This window comes from Sinocyclocheilus grahami, unplaced genomic scaffold (genome assembly GCF_001515645.1).
Source record: "Sinocyclocheilus grahami isolate Dianchi unplaced genomic scaffold, SAMN03320097.WGS_v1.1 scaffold744.1, whole genome shotgun sequence".
In the NCBI taxonomy this organism is placed as follows: domain Eukaryota; kingdom Metazoa; phylum Chordata; class Actinopteri; order Cypriniformes; family Cyprinidae; genus Sinocyclocheilus; species Sinocyclocheilus grahami.
The window spans coordinates 473139-497681 of record NW_015505923.1 but is presented as its reverse complement, the minus strand read 5'-3'; the positions used below and the strand labels follow the sequence as shown (position 1 = coordinate 497681).

The 24543-nt window shown below is 38.5% G+C and overlaps 3 protein-coding genes across 3 annotated transcripts in view; 2 read left to right on the top strand and 1 right to left on the bottom strand.

Annotated features, from left to right (window-relative positions):
* The first annotated feature begins 1594 nt into the window (after window positions 1-1594).
* Window positions 1595-4963, top strand: LOC107560815 (acyl-CoA-binding protein-like). Its single transcript, XM_016245082.1, has 4 exons — window positions 1595-1692; window positions 4239-4356; window positions 4464-4526; window positions 4668-4963. The coding sequence occupies exons 1-4, from the start codon at window positions 1684-1686 to the stop codon at window positions 4739-4741; spliced, it is 264 nt and encodes an 87-aa protein (XP_016100568.1). The 5' UTR covers window positions 1595-1683; the 3' UTR covers window positions 4742-4963.
* A 1699-nt stretch (window positions 4964-6662) lies between these two features.
* LOC107560813 (voltage-dependent calcium channel gamma-like subunit) lies at window positions 6663-7943 on the top strand. The gene is made up of 2 exons (XM_016245081.1): window positions 6663-6762; window positions 7168-7943. The coding sequence occupies exons 1-2, from the start codon at window positions 6742-6744 to the stop codon at window positions 7777-7779; spliced, it is 633 nt and encodes a 210-aa protein (XP_016100567.1). The 5' UTR covers window positions 6663-6741; the 3' UTR covers window positions 7780-7943.
* A 3081-nt stretch (window positions 7944-11024) lies between these two features.
* Window positions 11025-24543, bottom strand: part of LOC107560812 (secretin receptor-like) — a 23041-nt gene continuing 9522 nt past the window's right edge. Inside the window, exons 4-13 of the mRNA XM_016245080.1 lie at window positions 22207-22321; window positions 21862-21966; window positions 18919-19051; window positions 18648-18801; window positions 14651-14711; window positions 14354-14423; window positions 14033-14124; window positions 13648-13786; window positions 11476-11517; window positions 11025-11262 (exon numbers count right to left, since the gene is read on the bottom strand). Coding sequence (XP_016100566.1) covers window positions 11110-11262; window positions 11476-11517; window positions 13648-13786; window positions 14033-14124; window positions 14354-14423; window positions 14651-14711; window positions 18648-18801; window positions 18919-19051; window positions 21862-21966; window positions 22207-22321 — 1064 coding nt within the window. The 3' untranslated portion in view covers window positions 11025-11109. The remainder of the gene's footprint in view (window positions 11263-11475; window positions 11518-13647; window positions 13787-14032; window positions 14125-14353; window positions 14424-14650; window positions 14712-18647; window positions 18802-18918; window positions 19052-21861; window positions 21967-22206; window positions 22322-24543) is intronic.

Here is a 24543-nt window from a genome sequence, read left to right as displayed (position 1 = left end):
AAGTAAGCCTAGCGGACCCAGCCCACTTTGATCAGCTACTATCGATCATTTCAAAAATGTGATATGCAGTCAAATTTCCCAGTGTGTATGCAACTTAAACGAGTGTTCATATCGACACGGTTGTAGTGCTTTGTGGAGTTGTCAAATGAGGTGACCCCCCCCTTCACCCAGCACCCCCAACCGAAAACATCTTCCCGCGCCTCTGAAACAAACCGTTATGTTTATATACTATGGCTTGAGTTGCCTATGTTTTCGGACTTTTTTAAGCACTATAGTGTAAATGTTTGGCCTATCTCTATTGGCCTATCCCTATTATCCTTGTCAAAAATGGAATGCAAATTAAATATCTATTATCATTTGGACACTATCCAATGGGATAAATTAAAAATCCTCTAAGAATGAAATACAATTGAAAATGGATGATCTTGAGGAAATATGGCGTAGTGCCATGTTTTTGTGTGAGCGGAAGCTTATACATTTCCCAGTGGACTGAAAGAGGGCCTTTCGCACCGCTTTAGTTCCAGAACTAAATGTACAGTACTAAAGTACTGGGACGATTTTGTGTGAACTATTTCCCAGTACCATTTAAAGGGTTGCATTCGGTTAGACCCTGCTCCGGAGTAGGAGCTAATTTGGTTCTCGAAAAAGGCAGTCCGGTACTAAATTCGCACCCAGTTCCGGCGTGGGTAGTTCCACAATTAAAAAAAAGTGGGTAGTTCCACAATTAGTTCTGGTACTATGAAAGGTTTCATATCCTGAATGCTCTGTAAGTTGTCTGCTAAATGCATACATTAAATATATAATAATATTTGTGTTCCAAACATGTCTAAATTGAACAAGCACAAAAACATCAGGTTCCACAAACCTGCAGGCTGTTTTAGTGTGGTTTTTTTACACAGCTAAGGATCAGTTGTTGTGTCCAAACACCCAAATGCAAAATCACTGATAAAAAAAAATCATACAGGTCAGTGTAAAGAACTGTTGCAATGAGTATCTTTTGTTTGAATAATTTAGGGCATCTCTATATTTGCACAATACCCTCAATCTGGCATCAAAAAAAAACGCTTTATATATGTGCTCCTGTGGCTCAGTGGTAGAGCATTGCGTTAGCAGCACAACAGTTTGTGTGTTTGATTCCGAGGGAACACACATAGGGGTAAAAAAAATGCATATCCTGAATGCTCTGTAAGTTGTCTGCTAAATGCATACATTAAATATATAATAATATTTGCGTTCCAAACATGTCTAAATTGAACAAGCACAAAAACATCAGGTTCCACAAACCTGCAGGCTGTTTTAGTGTGGTTTTTTTACACAGCTAAGGATCAGTTGTTGTGTCCAAACACCCAAATGCAAAATCACTGATAAAAAAAATCATACAGGTCAGTGTAAAGAACTGTTGCAATGAGTATCTTTTGTTTGAATAATTTAGGGCATCTCTATATTTGCACAATACCCTCAATCTGGCATCCCTGGCGTGACCCTGTGGCCCAGTTAAAAGAACCTACAATTTCGTGAATTTGATTGGACATATTGCTCAGTACATGCTCCGGCAGCCAATGGAGTGCAAGGGGGCGTGGCCATGTGCGTGGCAGCCGACACTACAGCAATCCTCGGAGAGTCGCGCTGCCATCACAACGGGTTTCAAGCACAACATTATAACAGACTGAAACATCTACAACCATGTCTGAGGTCAGTATGAACAGACAAGACGCTTTTGTTTGATATGACAGCATTTGAGGATTGCAACGTATGATCATATGTGCTGCAATTACAATTCTCGATAAAGAAAGCTACATGGTGCTGTTTTTAATAGTGTTGTGGCATGCACATTTATGTTTGTATTGTCTTGTATTTTCTTACTTTTGTGGATATGGACCTAAGAGTCTGAAATAAAGGAATGGTGAGGATTAGCATTTCCTAAGTCTTGATAATCAATGCTGGTTTACCTCGATCGACAGAAGTTAAAATAAAAAGAAGAAGTCAATGCATGCAGTAAATGACACTGGAGGGCATAAGCTGCATTTAGACCTCAAGAGAGCGCCATGTCTGCGTGGGTGTGGTGTGAATGTAAAGTGCATTATAATATAGAGCTACTGCGCGAGCGTTTGTGTTCCGCTTGCGCTATTTCTGAAACGTTGGTGTTACACGCGCTACTTTATAGAAAGTTTTTACGGTACCTTATATGAATGGTTACCCTCAGAAACGTAGTATACTTGAATTACTTTCTTTTGCAAAACACAAAACAAGATGTTGATAGCCTTACCGTTCTTTTTTAATTTATGCAAAGCGGTAAAAAGTGAAAGGTGATATTTGCTTACCGCCTCCTGTGTTGTTTGCACTGACGAAAGTCATATGATATGAGGTCAATAGACCTAAATGATGACAGAAAATACATTTGAAGTGAAAAATGTCAATGAAAAGCGCTGCGTTCTGTTCAGTTCCGTTACCGTCGTTTCGCTATTGCTCAACAGGACGTTTTGGAAGGTTATTGAATCGACTAAAATGCTTCGATGTTCTTAGATCGTTAGAAGAGATTAGTAAAGTTGTAATTACATTTGTTTTAGTATTACAGCATGCAGACTTGACTGCAACACGTAAAAAATATAATAATAACGCGATATTAATATTAGTTGACAGTTAACGGTTCTTCTCCAAAAAAATACTTGTCAGTTTAAGGTGTGAGAAGTGGGTCAGTATTTAGTCTTTATGCTCTGAAATCTGATAACATGTTGCCATGATAAGACTGAGGTTTACTCGAGCACGATGTGGTTACTGTAACAGGAAGATGGGTTAACAGTCGGTCGATGATGAGGGGCTTAGTGCGCATGTCACGTAATTAAGTCAAAGAATCACAGGCATAGTAAAGTGTGTGAGAGAGAGAGGGATGGAGTTTGGACCCGTGATTAGAGATCTGCTGAAACCCTCTTTATTGAGTGCTGGCCATTGTGCATGGTTACATAATCAGTTCATGTCACCTACCAGCATTATGGAGCAAGACCAAGAATGTATAGCCATGACTAAAATCTTTTCAGTCCTTTTTGTTTAAAATAAGAATGAGGCATGAATGGAGAGGGTTTTACCCTTCTTAATCCGTGTGATTTTTTTGGTATACAGTGCAGAGCGGAGTCTAATTTGGAGGGAAATTCACTAAAAGTGATTAATATTCTGTTCTGATTTAAAGCTCTTTCACACCAAGGACAATATCTCTAACGAGAACTAGTCATGGAGTTAGGATAATTCTTCTAATTCTATGAGAATAGAATCAAGCAACTATAACAGTAACGTGAGTGCTTACGATAAACTGATTGTTAGTGTGGACTTAGCCTGGTTACACCACGAGTTAAGGTTTTTTGAAATTTAGTGTAAAGATGCAATGCCGCATGAAAGCTAGATTAAACTATACCTGCTCAGACCCATCTCAGCCCCTAGCATCAAAGCATATAGTTGTATTTGCTAAGTAAATGCAATTATGCCACCACTGAGCAGCATTAAACAGTCTGCGCAAAGACACCTGAATGCCACTTTAGAAGAGCTTCTGTGCCACCTTTTCAGTGTAAATGTTACATAAATGCATTTATGCCACCTCTGAGCAGCATTAAACAGTCTGTGCAGACACCTGAATGCCACTTTAGAAGAGCTTCTGTGCCACCTTTTCAGTGTAAATGTTGCATAAATGCATTTAAGTCACCTCTGAGCAGCATTAAACAGTCTGTAAAGATGCCTATATTCCACTTCAGAAGCAGCTCTGTGCCATCTTTGCTCTGTAAATGTAATGCAATCTACTTGTCATTATAGTTATCTTTATAGTTATAGTCTTTGGTGTCAGTGGGCCTTTAGTCTTGCAGTTAAAAGAATATCACAAAGTATCACCAGTGTCCCATGAATTGCTTGTCAGAGGTGAAACAAATCTATACCGCCTCTGTTGAATCCATAGCAGCATAGCAAAATAAGTCATGTTGTGAATTTGAGTTGTGAGTTGTGAATTTGGTGAGATGAACGGCTCGCCGTTGATCCAGTTCTTTTAATAAATCATTTAAAAGACTCACACACTCAGGATTGAATCAGTCTGATGAACTCACTCACTGAACTGCAAATTAGCATAACTGTCAGTTCTGTCTCACAATTTTTGTCTACTTAAGAGTTGTGAAACTTAAATCAATATTACTGACTGATTGTCCATCACTGCATGTATTTGTAGAGTGTTCTGTAAACTCATGTTTGTTGGTTTTCCACAGGCTGAGTTTCAGAAAGCAGCAGAGGAGGTCAAACAGCTGAAAGCGAAACCAGCGGACGCTGAGATGCTGGACATTTACAGTCTGTACAAACAGGCCACCGTAGGAGATGTTAACACAGGTGAGCTTTTCCTTATCAAAATTAAAGTGACTAAATAAATGTGACCTACGTTTATCTCTAAATCAAAATTAAAGCAGCGCTTTAAAGAAATGTGTGTGCTTTTCCAGCTCGACCGGGTATGTTAGATTTCACTGGCAAGGCCAAATGGGATGCTTGGGAGGCCAAGAAAGGTCAGTTTCTCCTCCCTACCAGCAGAGGGCAGTGAAATATCATTTTAAGTTTGTGTTTTTACAGCATCTTAACTTACAACACTGTAAATCAGCTCCAAAAGCAGCTCACTCTGTGTGTTTTTCTTCTCCTGCACTTTTCAGGTATGAGTAAGGATGATGCTATGAAAGCATACATCGCGAAGGTAGAAGAGCTGAAGGGGAAATACGGAATCTAATAGACGGAACCTATCATGGCCAGCCTGCCTTTACCTTCCCATAAAGTGCCTTTAGGCCTCCAGTGTGTCCCCTCACAAGGGTGTTAAAGTTATGCAGTAGCATGCAAACTCTGTTCTGTGTGAGAGAATAGGCACATTCCTCGCAGGCCAAAAGAAATCGTCCACCAGTAACCATGTAGTGAATGAAGTCAGATTTATGCAATGCCATAAAATAACTTTTTTCAAAAACCATGTTTGCTTTGTGTTTTCTTACAAACACTGACTTAGAAAAACATGTTGGATTTACCTTAAAAAGTTTGATATGTTTTTTTTTATTTTGAGACCTTAATTGTTTTAAGATGTAGTAGTGCATTATTGGAAAATAGCAATATTCTATACTATAATTGAGTTGTTTTCCTGAGACGGACTTGATAATGTGTCTGGCTGTAATATCAAGTTGAATGGCTTTACTTGTCCATTATTCCTAATGCATCAAATCTGCCTTACTTGTAACATAGCTAGTACTTGATATTATCTACGTCCTATCAGTCATTTGATTGTAGTTAAGAGGTATATGCTCCCGTCACCTGACCAGACATTTACAAACGCACAATGGCATTAAAACTTTTCACTCTAGTTCATTGGGTTTATGTGGTGGATGAGTGTGTAAACATCAACATGAGGTTTTATTTGACCTATGTCCCCATTTCCACAGTTTTCCACAATTTCTATCCCGCCTAATGTCTTCACCTCAGTCTGGAAAGGGCTCAAAGTCTTTTCGAGACTATAAATTGCATAATTATGTTTTGGGTCACAGTCACCCAAAAGGGACTTTGGTCGGTCAATAATTATGATAATCAGCAGTGTAGATAATTAGCCATTTCTGTGAAGAGAAACATTCTTAGTGTTTAAGGTCTACCTTTAGTAATAACTACGTGCCTGATACCAACAACAGATTATTTTACTAATTACTTACTAAACACACTAGTTATACTACAACTAGTGACTATTCATTTTTACTAGTGAAAAGTAGCCATTTTACGATAGCGTTGAGTGAAAAACGGAAAGTATTGTTATATATTAAGAATAATTATTTTAAAAAATGTGTTACCTTAAATGCACTACACTGTATTGATAGCATTCGCTAATTGCGAAGGCACATTTTTATAGCCAACAATTTATGTAAATACAAATTGTACACATTTTTATGCATAATTTGACGATTTTTTCCCCATACATCATGCATTAAATTTGGCTCAAGTTTAGGCTTTATACAGTATTATTATTATAATTTTTTTTATGTATTTATTTAAAAATGCATTTTTTAAATAAAATGCATTTAAAATAAAAATTTAAAATCAAACATGCATAGGCTATCGAAGCTGATTTACTCTTTAATTAGATGATATTTTTAAAATAAATAACAAGTCTACTTTTTATCGATGGGTTTTCGTAGTGAGTGCATATGAATTCTATATTAGGCCCTATGCATATTATAATGCATATTATAACGTTTCCAATTGTTTACCTTCCTATAGCAAACATAAGAAAAAAATCGAAATAGCTGATTTACTCTTTAATTAGATGCTATTTTGTAATAAATATTTAGTTTTATCGATGGGTTTTCGTAGTGAATGCATTCTGTTATGCATATTATAAAGAATGCATATTATAAACCTTCCAAGACAGTTATGTTACCTTCATAGCAAACATAAAGAAAATTAGTAAAAAAAAAAAAACCCTAGGACAAAATGCCCAAATTTGAAGAAACTCCTTATAGACATAATATCTGATTCCTAGTTACCGAAAACCTCCGTGACCGGAAAACTAACGCGAAGCGCCCGTGATCTGCGTGTCTAAGGGGCAAGACGGGACGGGCGGGTTTGAAGACTGAACTACTTTTGCTGATCGACGTCAGTTAATGTTATACTAAAATTATACTGTACTTTCGACTGGAGTTGACTTGGCTTCTTCGTCTCGCTTCTCCTGGTCTCTGGGCTTTAAGGCACGTTGAAATCAATATGACGGCAATACAAATCAGGGTAATGCCTTTTAAATGTTTATTTGACGTTTATGTTATTCTTTAGAGTGGAATCTTTCATTTACTGGGAATGAAAATGCAAGATAAACGACTTAATATTTAATAACGCAAGTTCGACAGCGCCAAGACTTGGACAAGAAAATATACAACAAAATGAGGCGTTGTTTACATGGTTGTGAGAAGGGAAACGTTTGTTATTTAGGCTACAGAAATCATTTTTTTATAATAGCCTATTCTTATTAAACTACATATTTAAAAAGTTAAATAGATTTAAAACACTTGAATTGTACAGCAGTCTTAGCAGTTTCCAGTCTTTAGAAATGGCAAAACATATGTGCCTGCAGCAGAATCTCATATTGATACAGATCTGGATCAGATTTCTTCTGAAAACTCTGTTTCTCTCTAGGTTGGGGCCGTTCCATGTGGGAAGTCCACTCCTCTTTTTTTAGACTTATTTTGCCGCAGTCTTATTATACTGTGTACATTTCTGTCTGTCATCCTCTCGTCAATTGCAGTGTGTGATGGTCACTGGCTGCTCACCGGCCGCCATATGTTCGGCCTGTGGTATTTCTGCTCACTGGAGGAGCAGCAGGGCTCTGTGTTGGGGTCCCAGAGTTTTAAAGCATCCTCTAACTGCACTAGACATCTGGAGGAGGCAGGGGTGGATGGTCTGGGTGTGGGCTTGCCGGCGTGTCGTTCTGTGATTGCTCTGGCTGTGGTCAGTGCCATATTTGGACTGGAGTTGCTTGTGATGTCACAGGCCAGCGAAGGGAGGGACTCCAGTCAACGCTGGACCTTCGGGGCACGGCTGGTGCTGCTGGCGGGGGTAATGGCTGCCGGAGGAATTGCAACTTTTGTCCTCCTGTTAGGAGCATTTGCAACGCTCCTTGGGTTTACTCTCACCTTCTGGTGTCAGTTCACTGCCACCTTCCTGTTCTTCCTCAATGGAATGGCAGCGCGGCACATCCAGCATATTGAACCGCTGCTGCCCTTTAGTGGACATTCTGACAAACTGTAGAAATAAGGCCGGCACTAACAATAAACTCTAAAACTTGGAAAAGCTCAATTAGAAGCTGCTGTTGGTTCATCTTGAGCAGTTCTGTATCTGCATTCTTTTGAATTTGAAGATTTATAAATAATGATTTATAAATAGTGAACTTTCTAAAAAGGTCCCAAAAAGGCCCAATGCATCAACATTAATATGAAGCAATTAATTTTGCATTTTCATTTATCACAGGTGTTATTTTAAATTACACTTTGCATTGTGTTGTGTTTTAGGGTTGAAGGAAATGTCTGTAAGCTTGACAGAAAATATCCTGTCAGAAAATTACTGAAGGCCTGGTGTGCAAAAAAATTTTTTTACTAGTTTGTTTGGTTGTATTTTATTTATTTTTCAATCATTAATAATGCTTTCACAGCAGATTGTTTCATTCTATCATTTTTATTTTTGTCATTAATTTTTCATTTGATTTCATGTAATTAATATTATTGATGACCAGCAGCTGACAACTGACTCCAGTTTCATCTGTGAACAATGCATCTTTACAGTTAATTTAATAAAGAATAACAGTTTATTTAATAAAGAATTCTCACTTTTACATCATTAAACAGACTTTCACAGTATTTTAGTATGTTCTTAAATATACACGGGGATCAGTTAATTTAATAACAAGATTTTTCTTTTCTTTACATTTTTTGTGTTTTACAACTCACAATATTTCACAGGACAATACATGGATAATAGGTGTTCAAGGCATCATCATCAATTTTTACACACAGATATACAAGGGGATGAAAAAAAATATAAAGGGGTCAAAATGTCTTTTTTAAAATATGTTTCTTGAGGTTCACTTATGAAGGTTATTTATTTTATTTTTAATGAAAAAACTATTTAATTTTTTTTGCTAAACGTGATGTTTCTCACCTCCCAAAATGCTCGATTTTTATGCTCAGCTTGCTTTAAGGGTGTGTTTACACTTGGCAGGTTTGGTTTGATTAAAGCGAACTCTGGTATGATTGCTCTGTTAGTGCGGTTCATTTGTATAAGTGTGAACACTGCCATCAAAACCTTGGTGCACATCAAACGAGTGGCCCAAGACCCACCTTTCCAGGGTTCTTGGTCCACTTCGAAACAAAGGAAACTTCCAAATACCCACACTTGTGGTCTTGGCCACTTGAGAGCACGTGCACACAACAGGAAGTAAGTGCTCAAGACTGTTCCAGACACAGGGTGCGTTCCAAACTGGATATATCACCCTCCAAAGGGCACTTCGGAGTGAAAATAATCATGGCCGCCATATTGAAGGATCGTTCCAAACCAAAGTACTCAAAACTGGCCACTTCAAAGAGCCCTTCGGAATGAAGGATTTCGAAGGGTACAACTGATGGACACTTCGGGCCCCCATGATCCTTTGCGCTGATTCTTCCCATGATGACGGCGCCTCCGTGTGGGCACGGGATGATTTTGCGGAAGGGCACTTCAAGAAACAGTTGTTTGGTCCCCTACACCCTTCAACCCTACAACCCTTCGAAGCTCTCACTCCGGAGGGTATTAGGGCATAGAGATGAGCCCTTCCGAATGGAAAGCAGGGACAGATATAACTAGATGCCCTATTGGCGGCTGTTTCTATGGGCCACTTTTTTTAAACTGTCTGCCATATTGGAATGGCCAAATCATGTCCATCAACACTTGAGAGCAAGTTTCCTGTGTGTCTGCAAATGCCAAGTTCTGTCATGAAACTCTAGTTGGCGCAGGCTGATGGGTCGTTAACGCAAACTGATGATATTAACAGCGTTAAACTACTTGGCACAAGCTTATTGGTTTATGCTCCATACGCAGCCAGCTAGCTTGCTGCTTTACATTTAACTGGCTGGTTAGCAACCACTAGAGCATTTCACAGTGTGCTTTCAGAGTTCCTCAGACTTCCCCAGCTCCATCTTTACAGATCTGCTATGGATTATTACCTATATATGCTATTTGTGCAGCAGCATGTCTTAAATACTCACAGCACCATATCTGTGTATGTAATGGCAGTAGCAAGTTCCTGAAATTGCTTTGCAGCAGCAGCAATAATCTACTACAGCAGCAGTAGCAGCACAGCAGATCTATTCTGCCAAGACCAAATACATTAACACATATCCATTACCATGCTAAAATCTTCTGAGAGGTGTCATTGCCTCACCTACACATGCTTGTGTCTTCACACCCATTTAAACACTTGGGTCAAAAACAGGAAATACGTCATGAAAGTAGACAAGTGGTCAAGTGAAAAGACCGCAAGTGTGGGTATTTGGACAGGCCCTTGGATGGGCCCGGTTGCGGTTCGACCAAAAGACATCTAAACGAACTAAAAACAGGATGTGATGTCCTGAGATGTGAAAAAGGTACAGTAACTGGTTATTTTCATCATAGGAGCAATGTTGCCCTTTACAGTTCAGTCCAAGCATCAAAACTGCCAGGTCCTTATAGCAGATCTCCATGTGTTCAGAGGAGGAATCACTGCCACTGTTTTGACTTCTTTACACATTCCATATGTTCTTTGTGAGTTATAACCAGGTAAAAATACCACTATACGTACACATGTAAAATGAGCACATTTAGCCCAGTAAACAGCAGCTGTTTTAGATGTTCAGTAAGTTCATTTATTTTTATTTTATGGTCTGGACCAAAAGAACCAAACTACAAGTGTATACACTCCATAAGACTTTTCAGAAACAGCCATTGTTCTGATTAGCCAACGTCATTACATCTCATTCCTCAGATGCTTCTCATTTCTTAAATAGTGAGGAAACGAGGACACACAATTTAGGAAATGAGACGCGCCTCTTGTCACCTCGCTGCTCACCACTTCTGGGCGGCTATGGAAAGGTAAATTTGGTGTTGATGTTTAGATGTGGATGCAAATGTCTGTTAAAGTGTGACATTGCAGTGTGGATAGAGTAGGAAAAAAAATTCTCTTTTACAGGGAGGAGGAATTTTTGTGGTCTAAAAAGTACTTTACATATGGTAAAATAAGCTCTTATGTCAAAAGATCAAAGACAATTTTATTCTTCCAAGTCATGACCTCTTTAAATAGTATCACATATTGTGCTGTCCCTACCTAATATTGATGTTTTCTCATATATATAATAAGTTACTTTCACTGCATACAGGCATTTGTTTCATAATAACTATAACACCATTAAGAACAGGCAGATACAAGACAATTACAATAATTTTCATAAATTGTTTGTTATGGCTTGTTTGTTTTAGTTAATCTGAGGGATTGTGTCGTTTTAATGGACTGTGCATGATTTTAGCTGTTGGATTGTGGTTCGAGTGATCTGAGGTGGCGTTGGGTGCTTGTGGTCAGGTGATCTGTGTGCTGGGACGTGTCAGAAGTGAGACCTGTGTCAGCGGCAGGCCACTGTTACTCAGGGAGCCGTGATGCACCCTGGGGTCACCATGGAAGCGCTGCTTCAGGCGCCACCGTCGCCATCGTCTTTGGGCTTCATATTGTACCTGTGGAAAGTTAAAGGTCAATAGGTGTTAAGACTGACCCGTGAAACATAAAATAGAACTGTTCTGCTTCTTATGCCTCGAGCAGGATCCAATAATGACAAGTGAGTCTAAAATGTGCAGGAAATGTGTGATGTATTAAACGCAGACTTTCCCTGGAAAGCATAATCTAAGATAATTTCATTCGAATTTCAATTTTTTTTTTTATTCACTCACCTCTCCATTCAAAAAACAGTACAGCAGAGCCACAATAAAGCCCTGTAATATCAAATGCAACATGAAACAGAAGCAAAAGGCAAAGTGGATAATTTTATAAAGCCAGAGAGAGTATAAATAACAAAAACAATGCCCAATAAATGTAATCTACAATGTTTGGGATTCATTATTGCATATTTTTTCCCGTTAAATCTGCTGTACCTGCGAACATACAGTACACCCACATAACGCTGTATATCTATATACTATATAGCAAACCTCGGCTGCCTGATTGTTTATCATTGCAAAAATGTAAACTGTATTATTGCACAGCTCTATATATGAACTTGGATATATAAGGAATCTAACTTCATCCGCATCACGTAAAGCAATATATGCAATACAGCAATTCTCAGCTGCATGATTGTTTATATTGTTGCAAAAATGTAAACTGTTTTATCACACAGATCAATGTATAAAGTAGGGTATATATTAAAGGGGTCATATGATGCGATTTCAAGTTTTCCTTTCTCTTTGGAGTGTTACAAACTCTTGGTGCATAAAGAAGATCTGTAAAGTTGCAAAGACTAAAGTCTCAAATCCAAAGAGACATTCTTTATAAAAGTTAAGAGTCAGCCACGCCTACCTAAAACGGCTCGTTCTAACACGCCCCCACATATCTACCTCACTATGTGGAAATATTAGCATAATGCGCCCAAATGTGCATGCAAAGAAAGAAGGCATGGTTTCAGGACCAGCAGTCGTGTTAATGCAGCCATGTCAGGGAGACGCTGTGTGTTTCAGTGCGAAAGCAAAAGCACTTTATTTGGCCTTCCGGAAGTAGATGCAATTAGGAATCATTGGTTAAGATTTATTTACAACAGAACAGCACAACCCAGATGTTCAAGCTTGTGCAACGCATTTTATGGATGACAGTTTTTTGAACCTAGAAGAGTACAAGGCTGGCTGTGCACAAAGGCTATTTCAAAAAAAAAAAAAAGGTCTATTCCGACTTTGCTATGGCAATCTGGCGCTTCTGAATCAGCGACTGTAAGTATGTTTTGTTATCAGTTTAAGTATTTGCTATTGACTGTTCAAATGCGGAGTTTTGCGCATCGCAGAGTAACGTGTTTTTTGTGTGTGTGTGTGTGTGTGAGTGTGTGTGAGGGGAACAGGGTCACATCACAGGAGAGTGAACTGTCTGTCAGAAATCATAGCACGTCAGCTGTCTTAACCGCGGCTTGTGTACTGCATCATCACTGTGTCTGTCACGCGACTCTGTTCCCCTTTCGGGCTTGAACTGATGGTAAAACTAACGCCATTATTAACTGTCTTGATATTTACTTTGAAAGCTGACGCTCGCGATTATGGTAAGGGGTGTTACATTTCCGACACGTGCTTGTGGTGGTCGGCCAATCACAATGCACTGGGTCAGCTGGCCAATCAGAGCAGACTGCGCTTGTCGGAAGGAGGGACTTTGTAGAAAACGAAGTGTTTGAGAGACGCGGGGCATAGAGGACCTACAATAATGTACAGTATTTGAAAAAGAATGTGTTTTTTGAACATTAAAGCATGTCAACATATTCTGTTACACCAAATACACAAAATAATGATCTTTAAAATAACATCATATGACCTCTTTAAATCTAAATTCATCCACATCCATAAAGGGATATACATTATATAACAAAACTCAACTGTCTGTTTTTTATTATTTTGTTGCAAAATGTAACCATAATATCCCCCAGCTCTTTATATAAAGTTGGAAATGTAAATATATCCAACTTTATCAGCATACATAGCCTACACTATATTCATGTAAAGCAATATATACTATACAGAAAATATCAACTGCCAGATTTTTTTTACCCAAAATGTATGTATAAATGAATAAAATGTTTATCCACATATACAGTATACTCACGTAGGACGATGTAAATACTATATACTATAGCATATCTCAACTACTCGATTGCTCATGTCATCGCAAAATGTCAATTATACTATCGGTCAGCTCTAGTCTGCTAAATGTGCCATAAGGCATGAAGATATTATAAACATTAACATCATTAACTTCTGTAAAGCTACTTTGAAACAATGTGTGTTGTGAGAAACGCTATACAAATAAATGTGCTGTGACTGCTCCTGTGCGTATGTGTTTGTATAAAGAGATGTTGAATTGTATATCATCACCTGTGTGGATGCAAATGCTAGCTCAATGACATTCCAGATTTTGAAGGTTAGCATGCTCACTCTATCAGGGAAAAAGGCGAAGAGCACATATTGCAGCCCAAACAGCGACACTAAAAGAAATGTAGATTTCGCCAGCTTCCTACACCATAAGAAAAGAGGATGATGGGTAAGAGTTCTGCATCTGTTTTATGCACTCATTTATTTTTCAATCATACGAAGCTGCGTTTGTTCAACTGGAGTATGTAATTTCTGTGACCCAAGCCGTACCCAACAAAAGAGCTAAATTTATTTCCCATTAAAAATGCACATTATTTTTGTCACAGTCATTATTTTTGCAATTTTGTTTGTTACTGCTAGTGACCTCAAATGTGTTATTATCTCTCACCTGTGATGATTGACGTCATTTCTATGCATGTCAGGAGCTTTCAGTTTTGCCACTAATGTCTGAATAATACTCAGAAAAAACAGCATGTTTACCTGAAAAACAGTTCCCTTGAGATAATTAAAAAGACTATTCATTGTTCTACAAACTGTTGGATATTTCAAAAATATTATAAACATGGAACGACAGTATTATGAATAATTCTTTAAAAAAAAGCAAAAAAACATTGCAAGCAGAGCCATTTGAAAGTAAAAGCACTGTTTAAATGTGAGAGAATAGGCCAGAAGCTGGCCGAATCAAACTAGAACTGGAAAGTTTGCTTACTGTGATAAAAATGATGACTGGAACTCGCAGTATCCACCATATCCAGCCATGATCTCTCGTCTCCCAGCATCTGACAGCACATATACACAACATACTGTGTGTTCTCATGCACAGTCATGCAGGTTTAAAATAGCCTCTCTTACATAATACAAATATAATAAATAATCTTTTGTTGTCGTCCAAAGGAGGCTGGTATAAACAAAGAAAGTCCCTCGAGAGATCAGACTGAGCTTAAAAGAGTCCAACTCTCAACTTTAACCCACTCTGAAACTGATTTGTCAATGCTTGTGAACGTACCCTTCATCCTGATGCAGGTATTTGGCCAAACTCCAGCTAATAATAATGAGCATCGGGATCCCTGTGGGAACAAAATGAAGCTTTAATTGTATATCTGGAATATGCATTCCCTTCCCTTCAATTCGTGCTCATGCAAATTATTTGGTCTTTTACTGTTCAAGTTTGGCTCTAATCAAACAGAAAAAATTCACGTTTTGGTAATTCGGTTGAAGTTTAGAAGAACATAAGCTTAAATTGTTTTTACTTAAATTATGTATTGTTTATAATTTACTTGTTTTTAAATAATCAAAACAGACCCCTTTGATTTCGACATCATAAGCTGTTGCTCATCTTTATGCTCTGAATTAAATAATTACACCTATTTAAAGTCATAGACCACACAAAAATAAAATTGTCATGTCATTCCAAACTTCTATGAGTCTCTTTCTTCGGCAGAACACAAAATAAGATATTTTGAAGAACGTTGATAATAATAACAGTTCCTGTTCACCAAGAGGGTCTGTTTTGTATTTTTGTCTCCATATGCAAATGTTATTTATGTACATATATTAAAATTCCATATATTAAATACTTTGCCAGGCATACGTAAGCCAAACCTAAAACATGTTGATATTTAGCAAATATAAAAGACAGACATGCATTATTGTATATTTCTTTACAAAACATATAACTATAAAGATTTATATGAAGATTTATTTTTTTGTATACATGTTGTTTTAATAAAGTTGTATATTATATAAATAAAATATATATTATTGACAAATTCTTTACAATTTTTTAATTATTTACAATTAATCCAGAACGAGGCAGCAAGATTAATTTTTAATGAGCCTAAAGAATGCACATCATACAACACGTGTTTATCAATTTGCACTGTCTACCAATAGCTGTTCGCATAAAACTCAAGGCATTAATGTTTGCTTACAAAACCATCACTTACGTGCCCTCTAGAAGCTTGCATTCTGCAAATGAACGTCGCTTTATTGTTCATCCCAAAGAGGCACAAAATCACTTTCACAGACTTTTACATTAAATGTTCCCTCCTGGTGGAATGACCTGCCCAACTCAATCTGAGCAGCTGAGTCCTTAACCATCTTCAAGAAACGACTAAAAACACATCTCTCCCATATTTGACCCTCTAACTCTAGCACTCTCTATTTTAATTCTATTCTTAAAAAAAAAAAAAAAACTAACATTAGTCCTAATGTCACTGATTTACATAACAAAATATCATGGCGTGTCATTTGTGCTAAACGGTACTAGAGCTTTTCTCAGAACTAAGTCAAAGGCTTTTAATCTGCTGGTGTTTTGTAGATTGTTTAGTGGATATGTGTGAAATCAGTTCTCCTTTAAGGGGTCATGAACAGCCTTTGTTTTTTTATGTTGTACTGTTCCCTGAGGTCCACTTATAATGTTATCAAGATTTTTACATCAAAAAACATAATTTATAACTAAAGGGCTATATTCTGTCCTGTTTTTGACCCCCCTCATCAGAACGCTCTGTTTGAATAGGCATGGTGGCAGATTGTAGATTTAAGGAAGTAAACACCCACTGCTGTGATTGGCTAATCTACATTAATCTACATTCCTCATAGATGGACGCTGCTGAAGAGACAACGCTTACAAAAATTAACCATGGTTTGTGTGAAATCAGATTTAAGGAAGTAAACGCCCACTGCTGTGATTGGCTAATCTACATTAATCTACATTCCTCATAGATGGACGCTGCCATGGTGGCAGATTGTAGATTTAAGGAAGTAAACACCCACTGCTGTGATTGGCTAATCTACATTAATCTACATTCCTCATAGATGGACGCTGCTGAAGAGACAACGCTTACAAAAATTAACCATGGTTTTATTATAGTAAAAGTGTATAAAACATTTTTTTTATTAACATTTGCATAACCACAGTTTTACTACAAATACCATGGTTAAACTATGGCTAGTGTAGCAAGACCATGTTTAATTTATGGTTACCATGGTTTTACTATAGTAACCATGTTTTTTTTTTTTTTTGTAGTAAAACCATGGTTAATTTTCTTAAGGGAAAGCAATAGTGACCACCTAAAGGAAACAGTTACTCACACTTGTGTGTTGCAACATGCCTGTTGGATCCAGTATAGTCGGCACATCATCGTCTTTTAGTTTCAATCTTCTTGAAAATTCCACGTCAAATTGTGCCTTTTTTGTAAACGAATCCACGGTAAAATTAAGTGAACAAAGGACCGAGTTATTACTGATGCAGTCTGGATCCTCATTAAAAATAAAGTCCATCCACTCTTTCCTAGCGTAGGGATCAGAAGGAAGGCAATAAAAGACTGTTTTTGCACAACTTGGCACTGCACAGCATCTTATTGTCTTCAGAGCCATCTTTATCATTTGGTTTCTGCATAGACCTGCACGTTCGCCTCTCTGGTAAACACTACATGCGCAGATCGGTGGGCGGGGCTAAACAGGCAGCAATGTAGAAGCAGACACTGATCTTCTTCTGTGGAGGCGGAGTTTAGCCACACTATTACATCATAGAGTAGAACATTAATCGGTGGGCGGGGCTAAACAGGCAGCAATGTAGAAGCAGACACTGATCTTCTTCTGTGGAGGCGGAGTTTAGTCACACTATTACATCATAGAGTAGAACATTCTACAAGTTGTCCTTTTGGCAGACTGGATTCAATATAAGCTGTTTTTAGACTAACGACAAAGTTTTGAGTTCTGAAACTTACAGGATGTTTTAATAGTATAATGGTATATGTTATATAACTCTTATATGTCAAAAAATCAAGGGAATTTTGCTTTCTCAATTCATGACCCCTTTAAGTTCACACAGGTATTCAAGCAGAGGAACCACACACTCAAAAATAAATGTTCCAAAAGGGGGTTTTGCTATGCAGGTGACATAGAATATCCTTTCAGTGAACAGTGCTTCAAAGAACCATTTTATTCTTAGTGTAAAGAACATTTTATTAATCTAAAGAACCTTTTGTGCAATGGAAAGGTTCAATAGAATTTAAAGGTTCTTCATGGAACCGTAGATGCCAATAAAGAACCTTTATATTTAAGAGTGCAGATGCAGAGAATGACATTAAAGGGGTCATATGATGCGATTTCAATTTTTCCTTTCTATTCGGAGTGTTACAAGCTCTTGGTGCATAAAGAAGATCTGTAAAGTTGCAAAGACTAAAGTCTCAACCTCAAAGTTAAGAGTCACCCACACCTACCTAAAACGTCTCGTTCTAACACGCCCCCACATGTCTACGTCACGATGTGGGAAGATTTGCATAACACCGCCCAAATGTTCACGCAAAGAAAGAAGGCGTAACTTTTATTGTCGCTGTAGTATTGTTGTTGCCGCCGCCATGTCGTGAAGGCGCTGTGTGTTTCGTTGTGAAAGTGAAACTACTTTGTTTGGTCTTCCAAAAGAGGACGATATCCGCTTCGTCATGTCTGGAGCTGATCCGTGCTGGTCGCTGAGGAAATACATCAACTTTGCGCTGTGGATCGCCGGATCGGCTTTCACTGTGGACGAAGCAGAGTCCAGCCCGGGGTCGTCACATGTGGTTGCCGCAAGCCTGCCGGCCACTCCGTTCTCAAGCCCGCCCGCCTCCGCTCACTCTAGCCCGGCCTCCGCTCACTCTATGGTCATCACAGTATGGTAAGGGGCGTAACATTTCCGTCACACGCTTGAGGTATTCGGGCCAATCACAACGCACTGGATAGCTGGCCAATCAGAGCACACCTCGCTTTTCAGACCGATGAGCTTTGTAAAAATCGACGCGTTTCAGAAAGGCGGGGCATAGAGGAGAAACAATAATGTACAGTATGTGGAAAATAATGTTTTTTTAAACCTTAAACCACATAAACACATTTCATTACACCAAATACACAAAATAATGTTATTTTTAGCAACATCATATGACCCCTTTTACAATCAAAATGATCAACTAACATCTGACAACCACAAAGTGTCACAATACTTTCAGGAGAAAGGACCCTACCCCAGCCAAGTAGGATGTACCAGTGCAGGCGTTTCTTCTGTGAACGCAGTGAGAGGTTAATGAGGCTGTGCAGATAATGTCCTTCCACCAGCAGCCAGCTGTAATTTGCCAGGATGCAGTAATTAGACAGGAACAGTGCCACTTTACAGCCAGGCTGAGGGAAACCCCGGAAACACAACAGCTCAGAGAGCTTATCTGTACATTTATTTATGATGTATATGTAGAATATAATGCATTTATGTGCGTGTGTTGTGTGGTTGTTTATGTGTACCGGATGAGAGTTGCAGTGGTAGTACTCCTGTGAGTAATGCAGTGCAGCATCTCTGATGAAGATGAAGATGGCTCTCAGGATGAAGGACAAAAAAAGCTGCATGTGAATAAAATTACGAGTACAGCGCAGCTTCCTGGAGGAGGGATGGGGGTTGGGATGGAGAGAAATTTCGAGAGAGGATGAGGCTTTTTAAACGAATAAAACGCAATGTGTGTAAATTAAGTATGGCATGTGGGGTTGTTCTAAACTAGACATTTTCTAAACTTATCTGAATGTAAACATCAAAACGTTAAACATCTTTATCATCACAAAGCCAGCCTGTACAAAGTAACTGCAGTGTGGAACTTGGAACACAAAAGGCAGAATTCTTTGGCTGATGTCACAGTTTAGCAGAGCGATGCTTTAGGCTTAGACAAATTCGCTACGATGTCGGGATACTTTCCATCTTCCATGTTCTTGCTCAGAATGACAGCTATTTTAATTTTAACTTCTTTTTAGATGATTTACAATTGTTATCACTTACAGAACAAGCACTGGAGGACAGTTTCTCTGTGCTTCAGGATTTCTGTGAGAGCTGCAGAGTGTTGCTTATAAAAATTAATGGAATGGTTTATGTGTGTTTAACATGAACTGTAATTTCCTATATTTTGTTGATGTGAAAGTTTGTGTGAGTGTAATATTCCTATTTGTTCTTTATTAGTGGTGTATCCTAAGGCGAGAATCTTTAGTATTGTGCATATTTAAAGGTACTCCACTATCCCAAAATGCATAACTCAAATCACAGTTTGATCTATGAACATGTATGATATCTCAAATCATGCAGCTTGTTACTTTTCTAAGAGACTATACTTATTTTTGTTTAGTAGCATAAAAACCAGGCAAAATAAGATATAGACTCAGAATTATGTTTTTTTTTCCCCTCACAATTCTGGATTTACATCTCATAATTTGAAATATTTTCTCAGAATCTCAGAATTTGCATATTAGGCTTAAATTGCCGTTGAATAAAGTCTTTTTTTTTTCTTTGCACACAAATAGTATTCTCGTAGCTTCATAAAATTAAGGTTGAACCACTGATGCCACGGACTATTTTAATGATGTCCTTATTAGCTGCGTTGCTGTCAATGTAGGGTCAGAAAGCTCTCAGATTTCATCAAAAATATCTTAATTTGAGTTCCGAAGATGAATGAAGGTCTTACGGATTTGGAACGACATGAGGGTGAGTAATTAATGACAGAATTTTCATTTTTGGGTGAACTATCCCTTTAAAGGACGTTGAAGGAGGAACTTAAGCCATATTTAAAGATCAGTTTCCATCCAAAGGTGTGAATTTAACTTCGAATATCACATAAAACATTCGCAAATAAAGCACCATTTTCATCCATTTAAAGAGAAACTGAAACTCACCTATACTTCTCTCAAATCATTGAGCTTGTGTAAAACAAAGAAAACAAATAGTGTAGGCTCTCAGCCTTCTCGGTTTCCTTGAGCTTGTGGCGCGGTCACAAAAATGAACCGGAACTCAGTGTAGACATGTTGCACAGGTTTTTATTTGGTTTTGTTAATACAGTATGTTAATTATTTAAGTAAAATATATTTCGTTTAGGACTATTTATTTTATTCCTTTATATGTTGTTTTAATCTGTTTTAATAATGTTTGTGCTGCTGTTTGCACCCCCCGCAGTGCTTGCCTGTCTGCTACGCCAGTACGTTTCCATCCAAAGTTAAGAATTAAACTTATGTGCAAAATTGGAGTAACGCATAAAACATTTGTAAATAAAGCACAGTTTCCATAGTGAGTTGAAGAGAACAAAATCGTCACTTCCTGATTAATTTGCGCAAAATATCACAAAGAAAAATTACATTTGCTGCAGTAGGAGAAGGCCTATATGATCATTTTTGTATAAAATAAATTACAAGCTTCAGAGCGCGCAGACGAAACGCGGTCATGTTATCTTATTTTCAGAGCCTGCCGTTTGGGAACGCAAATCTGGGAGTTAATTATAATGAAGCACTTTGACGAGACTTCGCTCAAGCATTTTAGAATGACAAAACTAGCATTTCAGATGCTTTGCAATGAGATCGGTCCATTGGTTGGTCCAGTTATGCTGTCCCATTGATGCACATTAAGGAATTTATTCAGTAAAAGTGTTTCCATCGAAGTTTATGCACGTTTTCTTACCGGATAAGAATTTTAACCTACTCAATTGAGCGCATTTTTAGAATTTATGCGCATCTTGGCGTTTCCATCCAGCCTTTTTCATGGAATATATCAAAATGTGCAAAAGAAAAAATAGGTGCATGGAAACACTGAGTTATTAGCTTCCTGTTAATTTACTGTTGTAGAGATGGTCCTTTGAGCTAAATGATTTGTTTGGCAATATTTAACTCAATGAGTACAATGAATGTTTTTCATTCTCAATAGTAAGTTTGCTCGTGATCATTGCAACGGGCCTGCTTTTTGGGAACACAGTCATGAAAGATGGTTCTGGGAGGTAATTACACCAAAAAACTTTGACGATCGACTTTGGCTCAGGCATTTCAGAATGACCAAAACAACATTTCAGATGCTGTGCAATGAGATCGGTCCACTGGTTGGTCCAGTTACGCCGTCCCATCTCACAAAGACACATGATTTTTTTTATGCGCATCGGTAAATGTGTTTCCATCATAGTTTATGTGCATGTTTTCAGTTGTGCACTTTTATGTGTATGTGCATCTTGGCATTTCCATTCAGCGTTTTTTTTATGTATTTAATATCCCAAAATGCACAAAAATAGGTGGATGGAAACATAGCTATTGAAACTTAGAGGCGGAGACTCTTTTTACTAGAACACCTTAGCAACTTCAGCAAGTTTTTTTGTTTGCTGCTCAGTGTTATTATTACACTTTATATGCTCATAATGTGAATAATCAAACATACACACACACACAGTCTGTTACCTGAACACACACAACACTGTGAGGGCAATGCTGAGTGAGACAAGAGAGATGGCATATCCCGCAGAATACATAATCTTCACATAAAAGAAATACTCATGTGAGACCTCCTAAGAGAAGAGACAGATCAATTTACATTATGTAGCATTCAAATTTTTCATATATTTATTGTGTTTCCATGTTACTGGTTCAGTGAAATGAAGATCGGAAGCTATTGTTGCGCTGTTGTCCCTTGTACATGCATTTACTCGTTTTCTTTCTTTAACTTGTAATCTGCCCTTAGTGAAATTTCATGTTTGTTAGTTTTTCTGAAAGAATATAGAAATAAAACATAATATGATTTTTGATAGTACCGAGTCAATGGGAATTTGAAAGCTGTCGTTGAGCCCATGGCCACAGGCGAGTTCGTACGGGGGAAAGACTTCAGACCAGCCATTCTCAGTGCAGTTTTTCATCACCGCTCCTGTGGACAACAGACATGAGACAAACAACAGACAGCACAATTACAGCCCCGTCCAACAGTTTATCCCTGAGAACCACCCAGAGTACTCTTCACTGTAAAATTCTTAATATATAAAATATAAGTCCATAATCATATACGGCTCCAATAATCAGTGATTTTGTTGTTCATTAACTCTATAAATAAAGCTGCTTTATCATAGTTGCTACATGAATATCTAATTTATCAAGACTTTGCTTGAAAAGCCTGTTGCTCACAATTTACTCATGCCTCCTGTCATCTGATTGCTAGTTCAGATTTTTTTAGCAAGTAAAAGGCCTTTTAGTATAATTGTAAAAACATTCCCCTTTAGGTCATGGTTAATTTGCTGGAACGTAAACTTAAGGATAACTTTTATACTGTTTGTAGTATTTCAAGATGAACACTTACTGGACTGAAGCAACTAAGGTTTACTTGATTATTCATGCATATGTTTTTTATATTAAGATGAATCAAATATGATCCATCAGCTTTTAAGGAATTTGTTTTATTTGTTCATCTCTTAATCATCATTGTATTTCATTGCATTATTTTACCCCCACAATAAAACTAAGCATTGAAATATCATCTTACTAAGACATACTTTTGGAAGATATAGCATGACAGCTGATATTTAAATGCATTTAATGTAAGTAGTTTGATATACTGTTAGAGATCTCGTTGATTTACATTACACGCTATCTGTAACGAGACATCAACAGAGTGAGGATCCATCTGCAGCTTTATTGAAATCGTAATCAAACAGGCAAGGTCAGACACCAGCAAACACAACAGTGGAGAGAAGCCAAATCGTAGTCAGGTACGTGCAAAAAGGGTCGGGGCAGGCAGCAAACAATCAGTAGTCAATCGTAAGTGTATGTGAGCTTGATTCCAGATGTTCCAGTCATTAACAGCAGGTACTTCAGTGGGTTCTCCTGACCATGGAAATAATGGTGGTTGGAAACCCATTATGAATTGAAACGGCGTGAGTCCAGTAGAGGGTTTCTGTAGTGAATTTTGAGCATACTCTGCCCACATGAGGTAACGGCTCCAGTCAGTCTGATTCTGTTGGCAGTATGATCTGAGGAATCATGTGATCTCCTGATTGAGTCATTCTGTCTGGCCATTGGATTGTGGATGGTATCCTGAGGTGAGGCTGATGTTGACATTAAGTTTTTGAAAGAAAGCTGACCATACTCTGGAGGTGAATTGGGGCCCTCGATCCGACACGATGTCCTCAGGGAGCCCATAGAAGCGAAACACAAAGTTGCATAAGGATTCAGCTGTTTCGAAAGCTGTGGGTAGTTTGGGGAGAGGAATTAACCGACAGGCCTTGGAAAAACGGTCTATGACGGTGAGTATTGTGGTGTTGTTATTGGACTTGGGGAGGTCAGTGATGAAGTCAATAGCCAGATGGGACCATGGTCGGTGGGGAACTGGTAAGGGGTGCAACAAGCCGGATGGTAGGTGTCTGGGGGATTTACTTTCGTTACAGATGATGCAACCGTGGATAAAGTCTATAGTATCAGTCCTCATGGTTGGCCACCGGAATTTGTTCTGGAGGAGATGGAGAGTGGCCGTAATCCCAGGATGACCAGAGCTGAGCCCCGAGTGAATGTGTTGCATGACCCTTTCACAGAGTTCCTGAGGAACAAAGATCTTATCAGGAGGGCATTCGGGAGGGGAGATTTCTTGTGAATTGGCCTGTTCAAGCTCTGTCATGATGTCCCACTGGACGGGGGCCACAATCAATGATTCAGGGAGAAGGCTTTCCTCAGAGTTACTAGGATCTAGGCAGTCGTGTTGACGTGTCAAAGAATCCGCCTTGGTATTCCTGGAACCAGGTCGATATGTGACCGAGAAATCGAAGCGTGTAAAGAACAGCGCCCATCGGGCCTGTCTGGGGTTTAGTCTTTTAGCAGATCGTAGATATTCCAGATTCTTGTGATCCATCAGGACAACGAAGGGGTGCTTTGATCCCTCTAGCCAGTGTCGCCATTCCTCCATAGCTGCCTTCATAGCCAACAATTCCCGGTTACCAACATCATAGTTTTGTTCAGCAGAACTGAGCTTGCGAGAAAAGTAGGCACAAGGGTGAAGCTTAGGTGGGGTACCATGCCGCTGTGAGAGAATGGCCCCGATGCCAGTATTTGAGGCATCCACCTCGACTATGAACGGGATTTCAGGATCAGGGTGATGAAGAATGG

Bases quoted from the DNA above. Each gene is read 5' to 3' on its own strand.
- LOC107560815 (XM_016245082.1), top strand. The intron at 4,357-4,463 runs GTGAGCTTTTCC...GTGCTTTTCCAG, and splicing joins CGTAGGAGATGTTAACACAG to CTCGACCGGGTATGTTAGAT. The intron at 4,527-4,667 runs GTCAGTTTCTCC...TGCACTTTTCAG, and splicing joins TGCTTGGGAGGCCAAGAAAG to GTATGAGTAAGGATGATGCT.
- LOC107560813 (XM_016245081.1), top strand. From the start codon at position 6,742: ATGACGGCAATACAAATCAGG. The intron at 6,763-7,167 runs GTAATGCCTTTT...GTTTCTCTCTAG, and splicing joins TGACGGCAATACAAATCAGG to GTTGGGGCCGTTCCATGTGG.